Source organism: Corvus brachyrhynchos, unplaced genomic scaffold (genome assembly GCF_000691975.1).
Source record: "Corvus brachyrhynchos isolate BGI_N302 unplaced genomic scaffold, ASM69197v1 scaffold62, whole genome shotgun sequence".
Taxonomy (NCBI): domain Eukaryota; kingdom Metazoa; phylum Chordata; class Aves; order Passeriformes; family Corvidae; genus Corvus; species Corvus brachyrhynchos.
The window spans coordinates 1652870-1678835 of NW_008236629.1; the positions used below are offsets into that span (position 1 = coordinate 1652870).

The window sequence follows — 25966 nt, forward strand, 5'->3', positions numbered from 1 at the left end:
AAATGAGAACTTGTGGATAGCTGGTTGAACCTCTGTGCTGAGGGATAGGGTTCAGGAAGTCTGAGTTCTGAGAGGTTGCTGCATCCACTGTCAAATATTAACTTTTGTGTGTACAATTTCAGCAGTTTTGGCCCTGTTTCAATGACCCCTCCTCCTCTCCACACTATCACCAATTCCAATTTAACAGGGATTACCGAGGGTACAGCACACTGGGAAAACACAGGACGTCTCCAGGTAACAGCTAGGAGGGATTCCTTACCTCAAACTCAGCGGAAGATCAGTGCAGATGGTTCTGGTGCTTCATTAGAGAAAAGGGATACGTGAGATCATGAAGAGCTATTAAGCTTACATATTTCTCCCAGTTTATCAAGATGATCAGTACACAGGCAAAGCATTAGCTGTGAGGTTTCTGCCTTCTGGTACCTGCTGTCAAATGCCCTAGTTTGGCTGGTGTAAAATTAATGCCAGCTGTACCCTAATAAAGAAAAAGACCTTGGAATTTACATACGTAACCAAAACCAAAATGACACTATAAACCTGCTGGTGTGGCATTTGTTCTCTCAAGGGTATTACAGTTCAGCATTAACTGGAGGACAACAGAGGAAGATACAGATGTCTTTGTTGCACAGACCTAAAAAACACATGAAAGCCAGTATTTTGAAGATTAAGTCAATAATGCCAACTTGCTATATGAATTGTGAAGTGGGAATTGGCTAGCAAGAATTGTAGATGTATCTTTGTTTTAACTGTGCCTCTCTTTTCCCTTGCAAAAAAAATAAACAACTGCCAACTCCATACCTCCCTCCCACCAGGAACTGGCTCCTTTTCTCTGTCACTGGCATTATCCAGTCCTGACTGTGTCCAGGAATTTCACTGTCTGTCTCACTGATGGTATTTCTCAGCAGTCCCTCATACATATGGGACATCATGTTCTGCCCTCATGAAACCCACAGCATGAGAGTCAGGAATATCTTTTAAAAGGTCAGGTATTCCCTGACCACGAAGGAGCAGTATTTCTGGCTATGTGTATTCCCTGGCAAAATAGTACAGTGGAAAGGGGATGAAACCAGGACTTATTTGATATTCTAGTCCTCAGGCTGGTAAAACATTTGTTAAAATATTTGTTAAAATATTTGACAATTACTCTTCAGAAGCAAGTGAATTAACCAAGCTGCTAAGTCTGGGTAGTGGTTCAGATGGGTACCTCTGTAACCTTCTGCTATCCTACCCAAAATTGTGACAAATGGCTTTCACTAGCTCTGTTCTCATAGGATATCAAATTTCCATTTCAACAGAAAGATGTGTGGTCTTCAGAGGTCCCTGCTGCACTTGCAGATGCAAGAGCTTTGTCTTTATTCCTGAGCACAGGTTTACCCCAGATGAGTTTCCTGGTGTTTTCAGCCATCACCAACATGCCCCCATGCCACAAAGATCTCTCTCCATCTCTGCAGCAACTCACATTTTTGGTATCACTTCAACAGCAGCTTCAAAATGTAGTTAATTTTTTTACAGGTAGAAAGTTCACACACTGTGAACTCCATGTCAAACACATAACAAGAAACTGAGAAAGGAAAAAGCTACAGACTGAGTTTTTATGAGTCAGTCTGGCTCAATAATGACAGGTTCACAACTGTTCTAATGACTGAAGACAGCTTTGGACAGAACACACAATTCACTGCTCCATGGACATCAGAAGTTGAGTTTTCTAACCACTGAAACAAGCCACAAATTATCTACCAATTTCAAAAACAGCATGACAGTGGCCTACATGGATGTTTTCGCTGAAAGGAGGAAAATATGACAAGAATAATAGTCTTGCAGCTAAAGCACTGAACTCCAAGGACCTGCATGTAGCTCCTGACTCTTCAAGGACCTTCTTATTTCACTCAGGCAAATCACTTCAGAGTAAATTCGTCTCCCCCAGAATGTGACTAAATATATATATATATAAATTGCAAAAGTCATTATATACATGGGTTTCTTATTATTCCATGTGAATAGGAGTAAATCAACCAGAAAAGAAAGTCCTTCAATTGCATTTGAATGCTTCTAAACACAGTCCTGTGCAATAAGCAGACAAACTCCACACTGGTTTTTGTTCAGCCACTTTAGAAGTGCTGAACTTTTGTCCCTAGGTTAAAAGATTAAAAAGTGTGCACACTGCTTTGTAAATATAACCCTCTATGACAAAGAAGTCTATTACAAATACCTTGATGCCCAAGTTAAAAGGACAGCCTGACAAGAAAATTGCGATCATCCAGTTTGCAAAGTCTCTACCTATTTCCAAAAGTTCTGTCCTGCACACCAGCAAAACTTGATTTTTTCCAGAATAGAGTCAGTGAGCAGATTTCTACTCTACAGCACATGCACATAGAGTTCGTCCTTGCTCTCCCACCAGTCTTGCCACTCATTATTAGCTACTTGGGAATTGATTTCTTAGGGGGCTAAATTATCTTCTGTTGTGATATTCCTGTTATCTTGCCAAACTCCTTTTTCACCATAATTTGGTCTGATGTGGACATACTTTTTTAGAACATTTTAAGGCCACAGTTGAGAGCTGTGCCCTGAATGCAGCCTTAAACACAAAGTTCTTTCCTGAAATCTCCTAGTTTTAGAGTCCTAATGAGAATAAAAACCAAAGCTGTCTTGACCCACTTCACTGGTCCTTTTAAATAAGTCACAAGTCTACACATGAAATTGTGACATGAAGCCTGTATCTTTTACCAATCTCACCAGTTCTTTAAATAATGAGTCAGGGAAAGATAAGGCAGCAGGCCCTATTGTTTTTCAGAGTCACAACACCCTTGGAGGTGCAGAAGAGTGCTCTTGTTCCAATTTTAAACAGGAAATGGACGACAGGACTTTGTTTTCTGAATGACCCTGGACTCAATACATGTCTAACAGGCTAAAGCTACTAAAGAGTGATATTTGCCTTTTCTTTCACAGTTCCATTAAGCTGTACCATTAATGCAGCAAATGAATAGAGGCATCATGAGCCACAGTGCTCCAATATTTAGAAGCTGGCTGGCTCCTGCCCCATTTCTAGTTCTATTTGAACAGAATTTTCGAGGATACAGACTTAATGAATCATGTTTAGTCACGCCTGAATGCTCACTGACATTGTAGCTTAAAAGCAATACCTGCTCTCAAGGGACATTTTTGCCATATCTACATTCCACACTACATTCTGGATTGTGTTTATTTATTTATTAGAAGCACATATACTTCACCAGCGAGCAAATACAATTTCATCTTTGCAGCTCAGTCCTCCCCAACCACAAATGGGGAATTAACGCTAGCCTATCTCTTTTGTTAATCATTTTGAGATATGCTCATGGGTAAAGCTGTTTAATACAACACTACTAATCTTTGCCACTGATTTCTAGGGAAAAGTGAACAGAACACCATCTTTTTCTCCTCCCCTCTCCAACTACCTACCACTCCCCCCATTAAATTAGGTCATAAACCTACAAGCAATTAAGCGAAAAAGTTACTAGTTGAAACTGAAAGGCCAGTTCTGCAGTTTGACTCAACACTGTAGAAATAGATTCCACTGGACTGGGGTTTGTGTGAGCAGAGCAGAGCCTCCCTACCAGTGTGTGAGACAAGAGACAAGGTAATAGGCTTTTTATCGTTTACAGGACTCAATACTCAGCCCTGTGGAACTTTCAGACACAGTGTCTCAAGTTGGGCTTTCATTCAGGAATTCCACTGCCTCATTGCACCCTGCTCCAGGCACAGAACCCAACAGCCAGAGTGTGACCTTCAGTGCCATCAGGATAAGGGTCTGGAAGGATCAAACCCAGCAGAGCTGCTCCTGCTACATCTGCTGCCAAAGTGACCTTACAACTGAAACACTGATTTCTAGACAACAGCACTGAGTACTAAAACCTAACACTGGTCCACAAATCTTTCAGGAATGCTTTGCTTTCCTCACTGATGCATTGGTTTCCAACCCCTAAGAGTTCTTTAATTTCATTGTAGTTTGGTTGCATTTAATGTTCTTTTCATACAAACATACCCTTGGCCTGACCTTTTTCTTCTTTAAACCAATGAAGCCAATCATAATGGATGAAAAAAACCACTAGTTTCTGACATCTGGTAGGCAGCCTCACACATCTGAGATTCTACAAAGCATTAATATCAAAGCCTGCCAGAAGCATGCCTTGTGCAGCAGGGATCAGACCGAAAATTAATGTGTCACTTACAAATGGTAAAGGCATAAAATCTACTAATCTAATTCCATGGTGCCAGGAACAACTGGATCAGCTGAGGGCAGGTGTGAAAGGAGAGCCAGACACCCTTCACTGGGGCATCACATGGGAGGTGGGCAGAGGATCAGCTCCAGGCATTCCAGGGAGCCAGGCAGATGCCATTGGGCACAAACCTGGCTGCAGGGAGCCTCTGTAATCCTCTGTAAGTCTCAGTGGCATGTTCGAGATGATTACATGAAATGGTGATGAAGATTTTATTTTAATATGCTTTCTACTTTGACAATCTCTCATTGTACGCAAGTTATATCTAAAATAATTTTATTACTTTCCCATTCTTTTCCAAGTGCCACAGAGCACCTGGTCACTTCTGGCCTGACCTTGCTAATTTCAAGTAGAAAAAATACAACATATTTTCCTCTTTTAGACTTATCTGAAAGCTCTACAAAGAGCTCTCTCTGAGCAAGGTACATAAAAACATAGATTTGCCCAATTAGTCTTACTGGAAAAATGAAAATAAACCAAGCAAACAAATACAGTTGGGTACCCAAAAGTAAGCAAAATTATCATACTAATGAAATAATATGTATCTAGAAATCTCCATCAGTTTGGAAAGGAAAACCACATCTCATTCCACCTTCACTTTGTGTTCAATGCACAAGACTTGGTATACTATGAGCATACACCATTTGGAAGTTACATGTTCCCAAAGAAAACATACCAAGACAGGGAAAAATCTCACTCAGATCTATCTTATTCTTCCATTTATAAGTTGAAGAAAGAGTCAGGAGCAGAGGATTTAAAAACAAAACAAACCAAAAAAAAGTGTCAAATCCTAAGTTCAGCTACCTGCTTTTCCTTTCAGTCTTACTCCTGTTGCTCCCAAGTAGTATTTAGTTGTTGCCAAGCAGCAGAAAGCTAATTAATGCAATGTCATGTTTCCTTGATTTTATCTCTTGCTCCTTCCCACTTACATGCACACTGCTCCCCAACATTCCCAAAATAAAGGTAAATTGGCTGCAAGAAACAACAGAATTGAAAGCACAGTTTTGCATTCAGCCTATGGAAACACTTCCTCCCCCAGAGCACTTGCTCTTATTAGTGCAAATCGCCCCTAAGCTTTGGTCACAGAACCCATTAACATCTCCAGCCAAGCATCTGGCAGGGCTGTGCTGCTCACCTACACCCAAACCAGCCAGCTGAAATACAGGTATTCCCAAAGGAGATAAAATCACTGCAGTTTTGGTAAAGCTTCTGTTGAGGGCAATTTAGAGAATTTAGCATTTATGCTGCAGTGCACATAGCAAAAAAAAAGGCTGTCAGAAAAACATAACAACAAGTGCTGCAGTGCACATAGCAAAAAAAAAAGGCTGTCAGAAAAACATAACAACAGCTTATGTCAATTCTTTTGCTAGGATGAAAGAGATGCCTTGTTCTACAGCTACTAGAAACCATTTAGGCACACCACCTTCTGCCCATTTTGTATTTCTTTGCTTCCAAACAATAGTAATCTTTTTCAGAGTGGTAGAGAGCAAAAAGATTTTGTCTTCCAAGCCACAGACTAGCTTTGCATCAGCACTCTTTTTTTAACCCAGCAATACATACCCCTAGTAGCATAAGAAGAATTTATTCCCTTTTCAGAAGACTCCAGTCTATTTCTGTATTTGAAATAGCAGAAGGTCCTAAAAACAGCTACTGCAACCCTTTCACACACGGGCACAGATGAGAAAGGGATCCCAGAATGCAAAAACTGGCTGCACATAGAAATCTAATAAAGGTAAGGGGGTAAGAGGGTCAAAATAAGGCAAGACAAGGCAATGCCAAGGAGAGAGTGACTGCACTGGAGGCTGAGATCATCTGCTTACAGCACATGAAGGAGGAGAGTTTTCCAGCTCTCACAGCCACCATTCTTCACCTTTAGCGATGACACTTGAATTCTCCACCTTGTTTTCCACCCCCGGCACTCTTCCCAAGGCCTAGATGGTTGTGATAAACCAGAGGCTCTACCTGAATTTCTGCTTGCAAGACCATGGCCTAAAGTCAGCTCAACAGCCATTTATAACTTAGAAAATTCAATAGTTATGAAATGCATTGTGTCTGGCATGAAAGCACACTCCAGTGTTGCCTTTCTGCAGGAGATCAGGAGCTAGTCTCTCTTTTTCAAAACTGCTGACATATCACCTTCCACTACATGGGGTATTTTTGAAAAATACAAATGCAGGTGTTACAAAATGACACCTCTCTCCTTCCCAATTTTGACCCAATTACCTTCTATTTTAGCTCTAGCATTAATGACCATGGCATATCCAGGGTCCCTGGCCCATGAGATTAATGAAACCAGGCCTCTTTCCAAACGTCTCCCAAGGAAAGTTCAGCCACATGGCTACCATGAAACCTAAGTGAGAGCTGGGAAGAGAAATGCTCCAGTCAATGCTGAAAATATTTAATCCCAGAGAGCCAGTCAGAGATCCAAGTCCATTTAGAAGAGCACGACACTGTAATAAATGCATTGCATTGTGTTTCTTGCATCCACAAGCCACAGAGTCGCTCTAGACATTCTTTATGCTCAGGCAGCTCGAGTACCTCGATACAGTTCCCTGTCTGGCAGGGAGGGGAGAGCTGGGTAAGTGCAGTGAATCTGTCACTTGCAGCAGACAAGAACATCTTGTACTTGAGCTGCTTGTTGAGTAGGTTAGAAAGGCAGACAAACTGGCAGACTTACTAGATTTTTTTTTTTAACTGGGGTATTGAGAAGTAAAACCCTTATAACAGGCTATTAATTTAAACAGGTCTGTGCAAGATATCTAAACCCCACCAATAAGAACAATAACATTTAAGGGTTAGTATTGAAAATAAAAACATTCCAGTCTAAACTGAGCTTTGAAGAGATCCCAGCATTCCCCATCCTTATGTTTTTTAGGCAATCATCACTAAAATCAAAAGACACCTCTGCAGGCTGGAATAGCTGAAACTAAGGAGACAGATTCAACCAATTCAATATTCCCATCTCTGCTAAGCAGCAGACTAGAGAAGTAAAAAAGTAGTTTGCAACTATCTGAAAGGCACTTTGACCAAGGAGGAAAAAGTTAAGTGAAACAAAGCAGCATGTAAATAGGAATCATGGAATGAAAGCATGATGAGGCTAAAAAAAATTGAATTTAATTATTTCACTCTGGAATTCTCACTTAAAGGAAGATAAATTATTCCCTTTTAATACCCTGAATAACCCTGGAAGGTCCTCACAGTTGCAGCAGGATGTACAAATCCACATTTGGCATTTCTCACTTCCAGGTTTTGTAAGAATGATGTCACATCTGATATGCCAAAAACCTAGGGGTAAAGCACCACCTAATAACTCTGATTTGCTCATCTTTAATACTAATGTGAGTTGTGTATGCATGTGGAGAATTAATAGGATTTTCTGAGCAAGGAGAACAACTGCTAATGGTCATTACACTAGAACAAAGGACTGCAACATCATGCTCTTGAGCAAACATATGTTGTTCAGGGAAATAAGCACCTTTAAAATCCAGTGGCTGTGTTAAATCCCATGACATCTGCCTAAGTATCTGTGGAGTTTTAAAGGCAGCTTCTTAACCTCATCAGTCTTACAGCATTGCTGACACCACTACTTAAAATTAGCAGATCTGAGAGAACTTTCTGCAACTCAGCTTTTCAGACTTTTTACTTGGTTTCAGACTGTAAGCTTTGCATAACTATTGAAAAATCATGGCTAGAGACACAAGAAATGAATGCAGCAGGCACTGCATATTTCTGGAGAGCTACATCTCGCTCCCCTCCCAGTGATTTGCCTGCCGCATGTCTCTGAATGAGTCATCGGTGCAGGGGAAATACCTCCGAATTAGCAGATTAGGAGCGGCAGATCCTGCAGATTTGGGCAGAGTGTCACAGCTGTGCCCCTTCCAGATCCAAGCCCTCTGTGCACATGCAGCTCTGATGACCTTGGACCGCACCTGGACATCCTCCTTCCAAGTATCGAGCAGCTCAGAATGTCAGCACTATGCCCCACCTGGACAAGAGGCATTCTCATACAAGGGTCTACTCTTCCTTGGGCACACAAACCAGTAGCAAAGTGGGGAATTCAGATGGGGAAGAGGAAAAAAAAGGCATACAGTGCTGGTGAGCCCACCAAACCCAGCAATGCCACCAGAGGCAGGTCCTGGCCCTCAGGCACATCCATACCAGGACACAGGAGTGCAAACCTATTGCATAACTTACACTGAATTATGCAATCCTTAAATCCTCATTAACAAGCAGAGGCTACCACAAGTTACTAGTGAAAACAATCTGAGAAATCCTGAATAAATATGACCTGCTTTAATAATAGCCAAACCATGCTTTTGGGCCAAGAAATTGTGCATATTACCCCAGGAATAAAAGTTACTGAGCCTTAAAAAGTAACAGGTTCACCATTAGTATTACAAAAAGACAAAACCAGGAATATTCTTGTTTGCATAAGTTGCAGTTGATCTTATTTGGTAAGACTGTAAGTGTCCTAATTTGGTTTTAAAAGTAAAATCAATTGTAAATTTATTTAGACCAATTTACCTGCCTGCCTGTTGTACATCACTGGGCCTGTATTGATTGTTTGAGATGGAACTCATTCCAAATTGTATTGATTTAATTCATTAGCAAATTTTTAGCAAAGCATATTTTGTTGTTTCAGAGCAGAAGTACATAAAGCTCCATTTAGAGACTGCAGGACTGAGCAGGGGAGGTATGGGAAGGGGCTAGAATTTCTCGAATTAATAAGACTTACAAGCAGCAATATGGATCATCTGTTTCTGATAAAAGAACCATTTTTTAAACAATAAATAAGAAAAACTAGGACTGGAAAAAGCCTAGATACGTTCATGGGGGGGGGAGAAAACCCAGTTGGTAAAATAAGAATGGGGTGAATAATTCATAAATAGTACAATTTATTGGTCGTTTTAACAGACATTTTGATTTATGGATTTAAGTGCCTAAAATAGCTCAGCAATTTATAAATCATCTTAAAATCAACAGATCATGAGTAGATTTGTCTGGATTTACAGCAAGGCAGTTGAGCTGCATTTGTTACCTTGGCAACTGAAGGTACCTCAGTTACCATGGCTACAGCTCCTTTAAAATACGGTTGGCAATTCCTCCCTCCCCAACTTTTGTGACTATTTTGAAACGGAATTTAAAAAAAAAAAAAAGAAATCCTAATACTGTGTCAACACTTGCACTGAGACAAAAGGTCTGCAAAAATGCAAATTTTGTCAAGCCACAAGGCCAGGGTAAAGGTAAGCTAATTTTTCTGCAGCAAACCTTTAGATCAGCGAGACACTGTGTTATGAAGAGCTTGGATCCAGGAATCCACAATCTTGGATTATGAAGAGCTTGATCATCACAGCTCAACATTTCACATCAAAACCCAGCTCTGCTGCTCACTGGAAGAAGTGGTGCAGAAAGGGACTCCTACCACATTCTCTGAGTATCAAAGCTCCCCACAAACAGGCAGCTGCCTGGATTGCTTAATGAGATATGGGAAAAAGGGTCAGAAATCCTGGATTCTTGTTTCTGAGGCAGATGAGGTGACAACAGGGAGTGCATTCACCTCCCCAGACTCCAGTCAGTACCCAAGATGTGCTTCCCATGTCTGGAAAGGATGGCTTTATGGAGGAAACCATTTATGGCACTCAAGTCAATGTCCTCTGAATTATCCTGAGGTTAGAGTGGCACTTATGTTGCTAAACTGCAGGTAATCTGTTTAGGGAAGTTGCTTGCGCCTAATGCATCAGGATGGGAAAAGGCTTTTCCATCTTTCCAGAAAATTGTGCACCTTAACGTGAGACACAGGGATTCCTTCCATTCAAGGAAGAGGTCACAATGCCTCTTTCACCTCATTGTGGTTATACCATGAGTTAAATATAAAAACACTTCAAGCTCTGATTGAGGAATAAATAATTTTTAAAAAATAATCACAGACTTTGATTTGGGCATCTTCTGATTCCCAACTAGATCTATGTTTTAAAATCACCTTTAACTTTCCCTCCTTAGGAAACAGGTTTTTGTGCTCTCCCACAAAATTCAATTGCACATAGTTGGTTTTATAAGCAGGCTTATGGCAGCACACAATTCCCACAAATCACTCAAGAATTAGAAATGGAGCGAGCAAAAATAATCCCTCCAGGGTAAATGCTATTTTTCATCCTTGTTTGCTAACAGAATATGTGGCTTGAACACAAGTCCTGCCTTTCTCCTCTCTTCTCCAACTTCATCCCCAGTCCCCTCTCAATTTCCCTTTGTGCCTATTATATGGATACTTACTTAGGAAGATTTCCAGAAGTGATTAGTGATTTCTGGCGATTCACAGTTATTGAGTCTCCAAACCAAAATCTCCTTAAGGGCTAAATTTTAATAAGCCATCAGTCTGATCATGATAAAATATCTGATAAGATTTCTTAGTGTTGAGGACTTCAAAGTCTCATGACAAAGTACTGAAGACACTAGAAAGAGCAGTGGAAACCTTTTCACCCTTTTCTTAACCCAGAGCGGTTTCCAGAGTCTGGGGTGGCACAAAGAACAAAACTCTAAGAGCTTACACAGATCAGAGCACTGCCCCCCATTCTTTACACCCCACACACATTTGCTGTGTGTTGGACTCGCTGCACTGCAAGGTTAAAAGGAAGAACACAGCTTAAGGACCGAGGTGGAATTTCACAACCAGAAAGCTTTGAACTCTGCAAACACAAGTTCTGGGGGACCATGTCTTGGCCAACAGAGACAGCATCCTAACAACAGCCCAGCACTCCAAATTTCACAGACTATCCACTCCTGAGGAAGTTTAGATATTAAGATACAGGTTTTGAACAATATCCCCTATTTTTTGCTCCAGTCCAAGATCTCAATACTGGTACTTGTATAGTCAAAGTTAAAGCAACACACTTGAGAAACATAGGCTCTAAACACTATCACCTTGTGTATGGGACAGGAGCAGTACCTACTTGTTTTGCCTTACAAAACAGAGATTGATACCTACATTAACATTTCAACAGCACTTCCAAGGTGTACAGTTCCACACTGTTAAATGCTATGCAGAATTTTGGACTCTTTGTAGTGCAGGTAGATGCATAATATTCAAACAGAGCTATTTCAAATGAAAGACATGTCCTTTGTGTCTGAGGTTAGAACTCAGAAACTGAGTTGGTTCTTCAGCCACACTAAGCATCATACCTGCATGTGCACTTGAATAAATCTAAAAAATGAAAATACACCACAGATGATACAGCCAGAAGACAGTAAACAATGATAGATGAGAGGATCCTATTATCCAACAAGATGCTGAGTGTACTGCAGAACACAAGCTAAACACAGTTGCATAATATTGCTAGCAAACTTTTTAGAATATTGTTCATTCCTTTCACCTTTTGCAGAAAGCAAATTTTCTTTAGGTTTAGGCTATGACTTACCTTGTGATCCTTTCTGAATATTTCTATCTTTCTTTTGACCTTGACTTCACAGAGGTTAGTTTTAGAAGTGTTTGCTTGTTGCTTATGCAATACATCTCACAGGAGGGGTTCAAAGGGCTCCTCCTGAGCCTTTTGTGGCCCCAGCTAAACGGGGTTAACAGAAAGATGTACTTAGTGCAGCACCAGATGAGAGGTGGCTCTCACCTGCAAAGGGCTGTTGGGAGCCCTTCTGACAATGCCAAGCAATCAGCTCTGCAGCAATACCCCTGGAAATCCTCCCTCTGCAAGGCCTCCACAGTTGCTAACACTGAACTGGCTTTTGGGAGGGGTGGTCTACACAAGTAGCTGATAGCAGGGTTGGTGTCACAGGTGCTCCATGTGACTCACCAATTTAGCCTGAAAAACATAACAGCAAGGGCAAGGCTTTTTCATTGGTCTCCTCCATGTAAGCACAGAGTTTTTCCATATCTGTAGGTATGCACTACTGTGGCTAGATTGGCTACAGTAGGAGAAGATATTGTACCAAGGAAAGAAAGGATGATACAACTTTCTCCTTGAAATCAGGATGGTGTTGTCAGCAGGGCGAGTGGCAATGTGCTCTAAGTGCCCTGTGTCACATACCATGGTGGGAGCTCATGCCATGGCAGATGCCCTCATGGGTTTGGGTTGTATGCTATGCTTTCTGTAAATATCACACATATACTTGCCCACAAAACAGTGGAATCTCACCACAAAGAAAATGGGCTGTTTTCCATGAGATGTAAGAAAAAGAAAAAAAAAAAATTACTGGGGAAGCAAAGTGTGTGATTGCCTGAACAGGAGACTGGCACCACATGGCCACCTTATGGCTCCAGTTGCTTAGTGCTGACACATTGAAAAGTGGAGCCACAGAAACACAGGAATAAATATTTTCTTCTTCAGAGAGACGGGAGAACTGATATTGAAAAAAATACCCTCAGTCTTGCTGGTCTGCATCAAGACAGAATATACAGAATCCTTTAGACTGGAAGTGACTTTTAAAGGTGATCTGGTCCAACACTCTGCAATGAGCAGGGGCATCTTCAACTACATCAGATTGCTCAGAGCCCTGTCTAACCTGACCTTGAATCTTTCCAGGGATGGGACATCTACAACCTCTCTGGGCAATGTGTTCTGGTGTTTCACCATGCTCATAATGAAAAAACTTCTTCCTTTTATCTAAGCATGAATCCCTCGTTCAGTTTAAAACCATTAACTCTCATGTAATTGCAACAGGCCCTGCTGAAACGTCTGTCCCCATCTTTCTTATATGACAAAGGCTATTTTGGAAGTTGCCTAAAAGAGCTACCAATACAGTTTTGTAAGTTATGTTGTCACTAATTTGGATATCTAAAATGGCTCACAGCCAGTCAAAACCTAGTACTGACAAAGATTGCTGTCATTGGAAATTTTGTATGCTCCCATCCTGTGCATTATCCTTGCACAAATTAAGCTGTGCAAGGGCCTCTGCCTAACTAGGGAATGAAAACATCCTTTGCTTTCCAAAATACTGTCTAATTTTTTAAATAGTTTTTGGATTTTCTTTTTGGGTTTTAATAGTTGTAATTATAAATAATGTGGGTATACTTTTCTATAATTATATAATAATGCTGATATTTGATATTTAGGTTTTGTAGAGCAAAGGCACAAAAAGGTCTCAATATTTAGTAACATATTTAGGCCATCTAGGAGCTTAAAAGGACTTTTGTGCTACACACTGGCCAAAGGTAGGAAAGAACTGTGGCCATAATGCTTTAAAAGCACAACCGGTAGCTATGGATTAAGCTAAGCAAACAATATGAGAGGAGAAGTGCCTACAACACACTGCTAGTCATAATCTGGACAACAACAACAACCAAAAACAAAAAAACAGTTTCTCTGAATTATGTGAAATGATCCAAAATGAAGCAGTCATTGAAATGCCTGAGGTTTAACATCCTTATTTTTAGCCACCTTGTTAAGAACTCTGGCTTTTCAGGGAATACATCATCTGTGACATCCATCCACATAAACTGCAGTGAAAACAGGAAATCCTGAGCTCAACATTTACTGGCACTATAGTGATCCCAGGGCTTCCCGTTTTCCAGGGTGAGGAGTTATTTTGAGTGCCTCCATTCTGAGGCGCTAAACTCAACTGTCAGAGGGTAAACATTCAGCTGCTCCCAGAATTTAAATTTCTTTGGAACATATCCCACAGAGTCAGAAACTGAGGTTTCAAAATCCATGGTCAAATATGAAGTAAGTTGGTCTGTAGAGGAATCCTATCATAATTATTTTTGCTCCAGTATTCCTTTGGGAGAGAAACTGGATTAAGGACCTCACCGCCGCGGGCACTGCAGACCCAAACTGCTCACCTTTGGGGCTTGATGCATTCTGGACTTTCTGCTTCATCCTATATAGGAGCTGCCAGCATCATCCTAGAGCGGGCCACACCCCAGCAGCTCTGGGTGAGTGTGTGTGGAAGGTGTGCAGACAGACCTCACACCCTGCCCAAGGCTGGTTTGGTAGCCAGCCCGCCCGCATGGGAAACTACTAGAGGTTGGACAGGCACTCATTTCAATTTGTCTTGAAGCAGAAGCATTATTGTCTGCACACAGACGTGGTCTGGAACACACACCAAATACCTTGGTTTAAAACCCACAGGGAGAAAAGCTGACCTTGCATGTTCAGTTCAAGAGCCCTACATTCAGGGCAAAGCCTCCCTGTGTTTCAGGTGTTTCCTTATGGACTTTTGCGCACAATACTCCCACACATTGGAGGGATTCCTCAAAATAAAGGTAAGTAAGCTGAGCATGCTCTTTCTAAAGGAGCTGGAGAGTACTGAGCACCCTCTGCCTCCTTCATACCTGTAACAATTTCATTCCTCAGGGCTGGTATGAAGCTGAGGTTGATGAATCAAACCTCACTGAGGGTGAACTCTGAAAGGCTGCAGAAATAATGTCTCCAGCTCTGTGAAAGGCTTCTAGCACCACTCCAAAAGTAGGTTTGAAAGAGGCTGCACACCATATAAGCATAAGCATATGAATTAAGCCACCTTTGGGCAAGTCATGGTGCAGAAGCTGTAACAAAAAGGGAAAAAAATAGACCAGCAGCAAGTTAGAGAGGAAGGAAGTGTGATTTTCTTAGGAGATAAATCCAGAACAAAGGTGGTGAGGTGAGATCCTGAAAATCCTAACGCATGACACCACCACCATTCATTGCTATAAAACTCTCCTTTTCAGTTTAGACCAGAAACTGTGCAGAGTCCAAAAAATGTTACCTACTGCCTAACAGAAAAAGATTGAAACTCCTACTATTAATGGGCAATTAAAGTTCCCTGGTTTCGTTTGCCATGTGTTAGTTTACGTTCCATGTATGAGATATTACATGACATTCTCAGTTTCTTTAATCCTAAGGCTTTTGACAGAACTGACAGCATAAAAGTGTGTGGCATCATCTGAAAATGAGATTAATAATTATATTGAATTTATGCAGCAAAAGCATGAGCATATGAAAACAGATGTCTAGGATTCATGGGATGTTTGAATGTTTAGTGGTTGTTAGCTCCCAAAAGAAGGAAAACACATGAGAATTTCTAAATGCTTAGTTGTCTGTGATGGATAAGACAAAATGAACAAGCTTAAGATGAAGAAAAGATTATCTAGGTTAGGCATTAGGAAGAAAACATAGAGATAAAAAATGGTGAAGTACTGGATAAATTGCCTGCAGAATTTCTGTGATATTCACCAGTAGAGATCCTGAACAAAAGTCAGCGTAGCTGCCTGTCAGGAATGATCAAAGACTGTGCTTTGGGTCAGGGAAATGACATTTTTGAAGGTCCCTATCAAGCATACGTTTCTGCCGTCCCTCAGAGATGGAAGGCTTACTTTCACACTCACAGCTCCTTTTGCTGTGCCTCATATACTCAGCTGCAGGAGTCTTGGGGCCCTTTTGGATCAGGAATCTATATATGTTAAGAATTTCCCACTGTGCCATTGCTGAGCAATATGAAACATTCCTTGGTCCCACCATACTGTTCCCATTTAGTTTGCACTACCAGAGTAGAGAGTAGCAAGGAAGCTTTGCAAAATAAATTCACTTCTTCTCTGTGTCAATGTTCCTATTAAATCACAAGACTTAATCTGTCCTAGATGAAACTGAAAGGCTTGCCTGTGACCTAAAAAGAACCATTCCAGCCCTTGCTCAGTGACCACCTGGCTGGCCATGTGGCGCCAGAAGAGCACTGTACATACCCCATTTCCAGTTCTCATAGAGCCTGGCTTATCCCAGTAACTACCTTGTCAAAGCACATGGCTGCCTGCTAGGACTAACATTTGAGAGATCAGCTTCTAATTTATTTATTGCAATGTCAACACCGAATAACTTAAGCATATTTTCCACAGATGACTGCACTTTTTTTTAACACGCTGTTTCATGTCTGCGTGCCACAAAGCATTCCAAGATTTTTTTGCAAGCTGTCATATATTTTTTGGCATTACATAATCATTTGATCCATGAGCTCCTAGTGGACTTTTTATCTGACTCTAGAGCAAGCTCTATCTACAAGCCTCCTTCTTCCATTTGTCTCAGCTACAAAACATGAATTTGAATAATCTTGTGAGTGAATCAGCATGTTTGCTGATGTGAGCTTCTCTATCAATTGTCTTATCATCTTACTGAAAGACAGAGTGCTGAGAGGGTCATCTCTCCCTTCACAGAGAACAGCTTGGTGCTAATATCTGATTGTGCCCTCAAATACCTACACCAGACTCATAAAAAAAGAGCTGTATTATTTTCCCATGCAAATAATTTCCTTTTCATGATCATTGCTCACAGGATCTTGAAACACCTTCCATTAGGATTCTTAATGAAATATTGCAGAGGTTGCTTTTTGACGGAGTCCCAGCTTTTGCTCGCTTCTCCAGCGTTATCTGGTTGCTAGTATCATGTGCCTACATTTAGTCATCTGATCAGTCATACAGATTCAGTATTACTTTCAAAAATTCAGCAGAATTACTGGCATGTTAAAAATGAGTCATTTGTTTGAATCAGGGTCCACAGCTCTAAGAAAGCCCAGAAAATTGGTCTTCACATAATAAAGTGTTTATAAAGCTAAGTATTTTAAAGCAGCTTTCACTTAACCCATACTTTGGCTGAGCTGCAGCAAAATTATCTCCTTAAATATTTTGGTGACACATGGGCTAAACTGAATTAATTTTAAATTAAGAGTGGTTAAAGTACCGTTTACAGATTAAAACAAAAACTAGCCAAAGCTTTGAGATTCAAGTCAATGATGGGCAAATGTTGGCATTTTCATGGAAGTGCGGTAGTTTTGAGAGACAAAATCTCTCATCATCTCTTCAGATGAACTACTGTAAAAGAAAGCTGGTAAAATACTTGAAGAGATACCTTGTAAACAGAAACCCTGGGTCTTTATGCAGGTCTAGCACAGGTCTGTGGGTATATTTGAATTACTGATGTTTTGTAGAAAAAACAGCTCCTATGTTGCCAGCAGAGATTTTAAACTCTTCAGAGCCTAACCTTTTCCTCCAAGTATTTACCAGTGGTTGACAAAGTGAAAAATGACTAGACTTAGGACTTTTATATTATTCTGCCCATCCACACCCCTCAGCCCTCTCCTATCCCCAAAAACAAACAACAAAACCCCAAAACAAGCTAACCCAAACACAGTGGATCTCACTAGAGTGAGGAGATTCTGGAAGCTCCATAGCACTGAGAGTACCATTGTTTCTCCTTCAGAGACAAAGTTCTATGGTGAGTTGTATGTTCTCACCTCCCCTTTCAGTCTTTAGCTTCTTGAGAAGCTGCTCAGAAGGCCCTGCTCATACAGACTGAGATGACAACTGCTTAGTTCCTCTTCTTTGCTGGTTCAACAGAACCAGGAGTGTTTTCAAGTAGTGATTTAAAAATTTTTGTCATCAAAACCAAAGCTCATTGGAATAGATCAGTAGAAAGAGATGGTGCCACTTACATAGAGAATTTTCTGATGCTTCAACAGATGTAGTTCTATCAAAATGCCACCTTCCTCTGCTTTTCATCCAGAGGTTCTGGGAAGGGTAGGATTTCCTGAATTTCCCTATTAAAGGATAGGGATTAAGAATAACTTTTAAAAATATTTCTGAGAGCAGATGGAAAGGAAAAGGCTGGCAAATCTTCTCTGAGTGTGCTGTGTTTCTTTTCTCCCATCTAGCTTGAGTAGGATTGTTAAATGATTCTGAGCAGTATCAAAGGAGAAGAGCACGTGTCTGTGGCATGCAGCTGCTACTAACTCGCTCTGAACGTGTGATCTGGAATGAATTATGAATAGCGTGTCGTGTACACCGCTATTTCCTAGAAAACAAACCCTGGAGTTACTGAAACCTGACTTGCAAAAGCCCTGCTGCTTCCACTGCCACCACACACTTTCCTTGTTGTTTCTGATCCAAGAGTGCTGCCAAGACTCGGCCAACGCCTCCCTTCCCAGGTCCCCACTCCAGACTTATATTGGTCTGGACAGGGAGCAGATGTAAGTTGGCAGACAGTTCCAAGCCCCAAAGAGTTTATTATCTCAATTAAGTTTTTAAAAATAGACAAAAGATGGTACAAAAGATGCAGGCCCACATGCTTGAAGACTGTGTCAATGGTGGAGGTTGCAAAAGAGCCTCACTCATCTGATTTCTGTCCCAGTACTTTCATCACCAGCCTTCACTACCCATCCACACTGGTCTGGAAATTCCAGACACCATATCAATGAATTCTACCAGGTTACCCAGCATATTTGTGCAGAACCAAGGATAAAAAAGGTTTCTTATCTCCAAGACCAGATCTATCTAAGACGTGCAAGGTAAAGTGCTGTTTTAGAAAACTACTCCCAGAAGTAAACAGCAAAACCTGTGTATTTAATGCTGTCTGGTCCAATCCTCAGATCTTTTATCTAAGCCTAGCCTCTAAATCCCCATGTATTAGAAGGTTTATTTGGGTTTTTAAGGCTGTTGGACTTTCGTTTTCTTTCCATGCTGAGTGGAAAGATGCTGGCTAATTATTCATGAGTGGCTACGTCTGATTCCATTACCTTGCTCCTTTTACAGCCATGCAAAGTCGATGTGAAACACTACTGGTATGAATTAATTGGTACTTCATATTCCCACTGCACTGGCAAAAATGGCTCAGTTAGACATAAGGCAGGGAGAAGAGATAGGTAGATAGGTAGATACATAGATAAATAGATAGATAGATAGATAGATAGATTTAATCAGAGGCAATATAAATTAAATTATTAAATTCTCCACTTTGGGGCATGATACCTTTTAGACTCTTTCAAAATAAACTTATTAAAATATAGCCAGTATTAACAGAAATTATGCAGGAGTGTAATTTCTTCTCTCGCCAGAATGAAAACATTTTAATGTAACTTACATTTTAATCCAAATCTCCCCCTTTAAATCTCCTCTCTGCCTTCACTTATGGTTTTTGCGGTTTTGGACAATCTGAGATTTTCCTTTGTTGGTATTAGAGCCAGAAAAAAAGTGATAGCAGCAGCATTTCTAGTGAAATAGAAATCATTCATATGTCAAAGAAAATAAAAGAGTTTTGATCACTTCAAACACTTCACCTAGGTATTTTCTTTAATTATAGAAAATTTTAGATGCCATTATGTAACTCAACAGCATGTGACATCACTTCTTAAAATCCTCACTCTTTTCCCTCAGCCCATTCAGGTGCTAGGAAGAAACTGCTGTAAAATATAAGGAGAAAGAAGACTAAGAACCACTAAATTATTCAAGAGCAATCCATTGGTTTGATTAGTTTTCAGACTATTAGTGAAATAAAAAGAGACAGACTTATTTTCAAAGACCATAGAACACCTGTGAGTCCCATAGTCTTCATCAGATTTTATCAGAATTGCCTGTCTCTGGGTTTGACAAGTTATCATGTTAGGCACAATGGGTGAACTCTTTTGGCCTCTGATGGTGGGCCAGAGAGAACTTTTTTTGACACCTTTGGCAAGAATGAATGCTGGTCTCCCTAGAAAAGCCTACTTGCTGTTTTTTGTGCTATTAGATTATGCTTACAGTTTGCTAAATCTCAGATAATTAACAAAGAAAAATACTCAGAAGAAAAAAGGGGTGAGAGCAATATGAACTGGGGCTCACAAGTGTACATCTATGCCATTGACACTTGTGGTAAGCTGCTAAATTCCTGTGTTCCAAGAAGCTGCAGGTGATAAATCTATCAGAGAGGGATGCCAGTGAACAAATTGTCAGGCCTGCCTTTCAGGCATTTCTGCACTTAAATTGGAGAAAAGTTAAATTGGAGAAAAAATACTGGGATTCTTCCTGTCAATACCATTACTCAGACGTAGTTTTATGCAACCTTGAAAGCAGACTCTTTCAAAGCCACAAAGTGTACAAAAACATGCCCATCCCTGGGAAAGGATGCTGTTAAATACAGATAGGTGGAAGCAGACACTTCACACTCATTTAGGAGATGCTTCCTGCTCTGCTGAAGTGGGGACTAAAAGCTCTCAATTACCCTCTGAAGCCAAGGTGTGCGCACGCACGGGCTAACAACGAGAGACATCATGGGCGTGATGCTCTCTACCGATAACGCTGCCGGCCTGCTGCCTGCAGAGAACTTAAACGCCCGGTCAGAATTGGTTATTTGTTCCCTTTAATACAGCAAAACATCAGTTTCAAGATACTTACTGTGCAAGGTCAGCCTGAAGGTTGTCCTAAGCAGGTAAAACTCACTCAGGAGATATATTCGTATACACCAAGAGCAGGATTGCATTTGGAGTCAGGATAAAGAAAGGGGCCATCTTCACAGACCCCCTAATAAGCAAAATCGTTTTAGTCCCCTCTCTCCTTCTTATCTCTGAGTGCTACCTGTCTTAAGGAAGTGTCAGCACTTCCTTCTGCAGCCTGAATTCTCAGAGCTCTGTGACTCCAAACAACCTGCCCCAGGCTGGAATAAAGCAGACATGCTTAGGCTGCTAGGAACATCTTCCTCGCTTCTTGGTGCAAGATGCTTTTTGTTTCTCATTGTACTCATATACAGACATTTAATCTCTGAGTTTTATTGGTATCTTACACAAAATGGCTTTGACCACTTAAAAGAGTCCTCAACTTATTTTTCAGGAAGACTGTTTATATACTAAAGCCAGTAACATTTAGATAAAAGCATATAGAACCTGCATACATTTATATAGGATCACAAAGCACATGACCAACACCACCTATTTTACAGGTGGAGAAATGGTGCATGGAGAAATTTCCCTGTTTAACAGAAGAATCTGGTAAAAAAGATATCCATAATCCTGCTTCTCAGTTTCCCTAATCTGCATATTGTTTTATCTCCCAGATATATTAGGCATTGATTTTAGCACACACCAGCACGTATAGTAGCTCCTCACATAACAGTGCTGTGAGAACATGAAGTGTTTAGGGAAAAATATTGTTTTATTTTTTAAACCTGTGGCAATGGTTCTGATCTCTTTGGCAACAAAGCTGGATTTGAAAACCAGAAGAGCCTCTTTCCTTCTGTATTCTTCCAAGCCTATTTGCTCTTACTGGCCAAACACTGGCACAGGCTTCCCAGAGAGGCTGTGAGATACTCAGACCTGGACTAGGCAGGACCAACCTGGTCCAGCTTTGAAGTTGTACCAAACAGCCTCCAGAGGGGCCTTCCAACCTAAATGGTTTTGTGATTTTAGTCTCTTCCATTTTCTTTGTATTCACTTAAATGGTTCATCTCAAACTCTGGCACGTCCATGTTTTTGACTTTGTGTGCTAATATGGATGGTCAAGTGTAATTCTGCACTAGGTTTACCCAGGAAAGCAGACAGCAGGAACTTCTTGATTGCAGGAGAGTTTTGATAGTTTGAAGCATAGGTTATTTTTAATGGGTCTATTCCTTTGGCAGCAGTTTTGTTCGGTTTGTTGCACTTCATTGGCTGGCAACACACAGTTAGAAGAAACTAATTCTTTTTAATCCCTGTGTTGGCTACACTGTTGAAAAAAGGGACACTATGAGTAACAGGAAACTAAAAGAGTATTTGAATAATATTTTAGCTATCAGAGTTGCTCATGTTCATGAAGACAGGGAAATACCTTATATGATATCTCTTGTCAAGGTGACACACAAGACAAACGAGAAGGTAAAGGATGTAGAGAGTGGAATGGCAAGAGGTATTATTACCATGACCCCATGACCGTACTACTCCAACACACAAAGAGACTTAGATATATGCAAATTACTTAATTGATTAAAGGAGGATTAAGCAGAGCAACTGTGGTAATAAGACTTGTGAATTTTGGCCTGACTGCACTGACTGTACCCCTCAATTATCATGGAATGCAACCAAGAGATCACCTTTAGGCTGAGGAAAGACTGATAAAAGCTGAGAAAGCTGATCAGCTTGGAGAAGAGACAGCTCCAGGGAGACCTTATTGCTGTCAACAAGGTCTCCCTGTCAATACTTAAAGGGAGCTTATAAGAAAGATGCAGACTGACTTTTCAGTAGGTCCTGTTGTGACAGGACCCAGGGTAATGGCTTTAAGCTAAACGAGGAAAGATTCATACTAGAAGAGATTTTTTTTACAATGAAGCTGGTGAAACAGGCACAGATTTCCCAGAGAGGTGGTGGATGGCCCATGCCTGGAAAGATTCAAGGCCAGATTGTAATTGTAATCCAACATCCTTTTTTTAAAGATTCATCTAATTCTGGTAAAATTCTTACACTGTAATGAGAATCTCTTCAAGAAAACTGTGTCTGGTGAAAGCCAATAGATCTGTGTCCTTTGGGATCAGATGACAGGCTTACCTGAAAGCTCTTCCTTACCCTCCTATCCTCCACTTCCGAAAGTTCTGGAGAAGGGAACTGAGAACAGAGGCATTTGAGAGGTCAGTTTGATATGTGACTCTTCTCAGCCTGTGTCTGTGGTTTGGCAAGAAAGTCTGATGATGCCAAGGACTTTGCTCCTTGCTGTAGAGCCCACCTGAGAATGCCACTAGCATTTACTAGCACCTTTCTGAGATCTGAAATATCACAGCTCTCACTAATCTGGGAGCAGCCACGATACTGCTAACACAGTGCTGAGAAAAGTACTGCCTGGCAGTTGTCCTGGAAGGTGTGCTCTCTCTTTAAGGCAAGAGCAAGTTCAGGAAGGTACAATTTCAATATGTCCTCAACCTTAAATCCCACAGAAAGGCCTGAGATTTAAGTGCTTGCTCAAATTTACACTCACACTAAGGTGCTGTCTATATAGGAATGGATTTTAGCATGTACTTATATACTGCTTTCCCTCCCAGGCTGAATGTTAGGCTGCCTTTGCAGGTGAGACCTGGCATCTTAAGCCCACAGGAAGAAGGCTTGGCATTATCTTTACATTTGATACGGCTCTTGTGTCTCCCTGATGTTTCAGAATGAAATCCCTTGTACTTAACCTACTGTTTAACATTTCTCTCATATCTTTCTTTCCACAGTATGTGGCATTTGCCTCCCTGTTCTTCATTCTGGTCTCCATTACCACCTTCTGCCTCGAGACCCACGAGAGATTTAACCCCATTGTGAACAAGACAGAAACTGAATTCATTGGGAATGACACCCAGGTGCGGCACTACAGGGAAGCAGAGACTGAAGCCTTCCTCACCTACATCGAAGGTGTCTGTGTGGTCTGGTTTACATTTGAGTTCTTGATGAGAGTCACTTTCTGCCCAAACAAGGTGGAATTTATCAAAAACTCTTTGAACATCATTGACTTTGTGGCCATACTGCCTTTCTATCTAGAGGTTGGACTCAGTGGCCTGTCTTCCAAAGCTGCTAAGGATGTCCTGGGCTTCCTCCGCGTAGTCCGTTTCGTGCGAATCCTGCGAATTTTCAAGCTGACCCGCCACTTCGTCGGGTTGCGGGTCTTGGGACACACCCTCCGTGCCAGCACAAACGAATTCTTGCTGCTCATCATATTTTTGGCATTGGGCGTCTTAATCTTTGCCACGATGATCTATTATGCCGAGAGAATAGGTGCTAAACCAAATGACCCTAGTGCCAGTGAACACACACACTTTAAAAATATCCCCATCGGCTTTTGGTGGGCTGTTGTCACCATGACGACCCTGGGCTACGGAGACATGTATCCTCAGACTTGGTCAGGCATGCTGGTGGGGGCCCTCTGCGCTCTCGCTGGTGTGCTGACCATTGCCATGCCTGTCCCTGTCATTGTGAACAATTTCGGAATGTATTACTCCTTAGCTATGGCTAAGCAGAAGCTACCAAAGAAAAAAAAGAAGCATATCCCGAGGCCACCCCAGCTGGGATCCCCCAATTATTGTAAATCTGTCGTAAACTCTCCACACCACAGTACTCAGAGCGACACTTGCCCACTGGCCCAAGAAGAAATTTTAGAAATTAACAGAGCAGGTAGGAAACCTCTTAGAGGAATGTCCATCTGACCGTTAACCTCCATCCCGCATAGTGATTTAAGATTCAGCCAGACTGCTTTCTTAGAGCAATGGGTAGCACATTTATCCATTCTAGTCCCACCATCACACAGTGAATAATATGTGTGAAGTCTAGGTTGCAGGGACAAATGGTACAGTGGAGGCTGATCAGCAAAACTAAGGATGAGAGCATGCTCTAGGAGCCCAAACTTTGGTCCTGGTTAAGGGCATACAAGTCTCAAGATATTTTGGAAAGCTGTTACATCTAGTGGAAGAATTTTGAGAGTTCTACAGCTGTGTTGCTGGACTGTGTAATGCATCTCAGAGGCTCCTGAGAGCTGAATGCTTCATAGAGCAGAGTAGGAGCCAAGTACTCAGCAATTACAGAGCTTTCTGACAAAACAGGGCTGGAATTCGAAACAGCCAGATGCTTTCTCATTTGTTCCCATTTGGGACCTTTCAGCTGTTTTAAATGGCAGATATTGTACATCTCATTACAGAAACTAGGTGCCTAGTAAGTTGAAGGGACAACTATACCATCATGCATATTCATGAGACAATCCCGTCTCTTTCTGATGATTAACTGCAAAGTAGAACAACAGCTCAAATTCTTGACACTAATGCAAAATGACTCACTCTGAGACAAGACTAGATGTAAGGATGTTTATTCCATGGCATGCAAATCAATCTATTCTATAATATTCCACTAGAATTTAGCATTTAGAACTATGAAGAGTTTTGAACCACATTTTCTAAAACATGCTCCTTTTGCAAGTATGGGTTGGTGAGTTACAGCTCTTTCAACCTTCTAGCAGCAATGGCCAACTGGAAAAGGTCTGACTGGTCATTACTGGCTGGTTTGGCCTAAACAGTGATTGCCTCTTTCTTATTTTTAATTGTACTGATTCATGTTAGCAATAGGTGAAACTAGAGCAAAATTAACCATACTAATTCTACTGGGAGGGGAGAGGGAAATATAAAGAATACTAGTCACCATGGAATATATTATAATATCCCATGGCTAGTGGTTAATTATGGGAATATCTCAGTTCTATGAGACTCCTATAGCACACAAAATTACGGGGCTCAAATTTGATTTTTTAAACCCCATAATCTACCTCTACCCATGGAATATCACTATTTATTCTATGGAGTAATTTGAAAGAAGATAACCCTGTTGAAAACAATGCCAACTTCATTTTTGGCAGATGTTCCAGCCAAGTTGCATAGTAGACATTCTTCAGCCTTTTCCAAATATCCCCCTGTGTTGTATTAGAAATGACAGATCGCCAGCCAACTGTTCTCAACCGACATAGAGTTCAAAAGAGGTGTTTTGGAAGAGCTAGCATATACCTATGATGGTCTTGTGTTATCATTTTTTTGCTTTGAAGAAAATTCTGATTTGTTACTCATTGTGAGTGAGATATTTTCTCGTCATCTCATAGCCATGCATGTTGATGTCATTGTGAGAAGCACAAAGAAAGTGAAACTTTCCTTTGTGTGTGACTTCACCAATGCCAATGCTAATTTTGGAGGGGAAGAGCTGGTGGGAATCTTTCTCTTCTTTCCTATTCTCTTTTCTCTTCCTTTCTTATTTCTTTTCCCTTCTGTGCAAGTATGTAAAATCCATTCAGAAGGTAAATAGCTTTCATTTTGTTTTTGTTAAAGGCTATTTCCATTGCAACAGGCCAATCACAATTCACGTGACTGATAGACTGTACCAATTGTATCCTTGGCGCACACAAGCGATGATTTTATCATCCATTCCCCTCAGGTTGCAAATGCTTATCATAGCTCATGTTCAAGCAGCAAACTTCCTCATAAGTAGATGCCTTTGTGGCATCACAGATCAAGAGGGAAAGA

The 25966-nt window shown here is 41.0% G+C and overlaps 1 protein-coding gene across 4 annotated transcripts in view; it reads left to right on the forward strand.

Moving 5' to 3' along the window:
- Positions 1-25966, forward strand: part of KCNC1 (potassium voltage-gated channel subfamily C member 1) — a 107873-nt gene that overhangs the window by 62562 nt on the left and 19345 nt on the right. For all 4 annotated transcript variants that reach the window (XM_008644247.2, XM_017726599.1, XM_008644249.2 and 1 more), the window contains exon 2: positions 23150-24083. In XM_008644247.2, coding sequence (XP_008642469.1) covers positions 23150-24083 — 934 coding nt within the window. The remainder of the gene's footprint in view (positions 1-23149; positions 24084-25966) is intronic.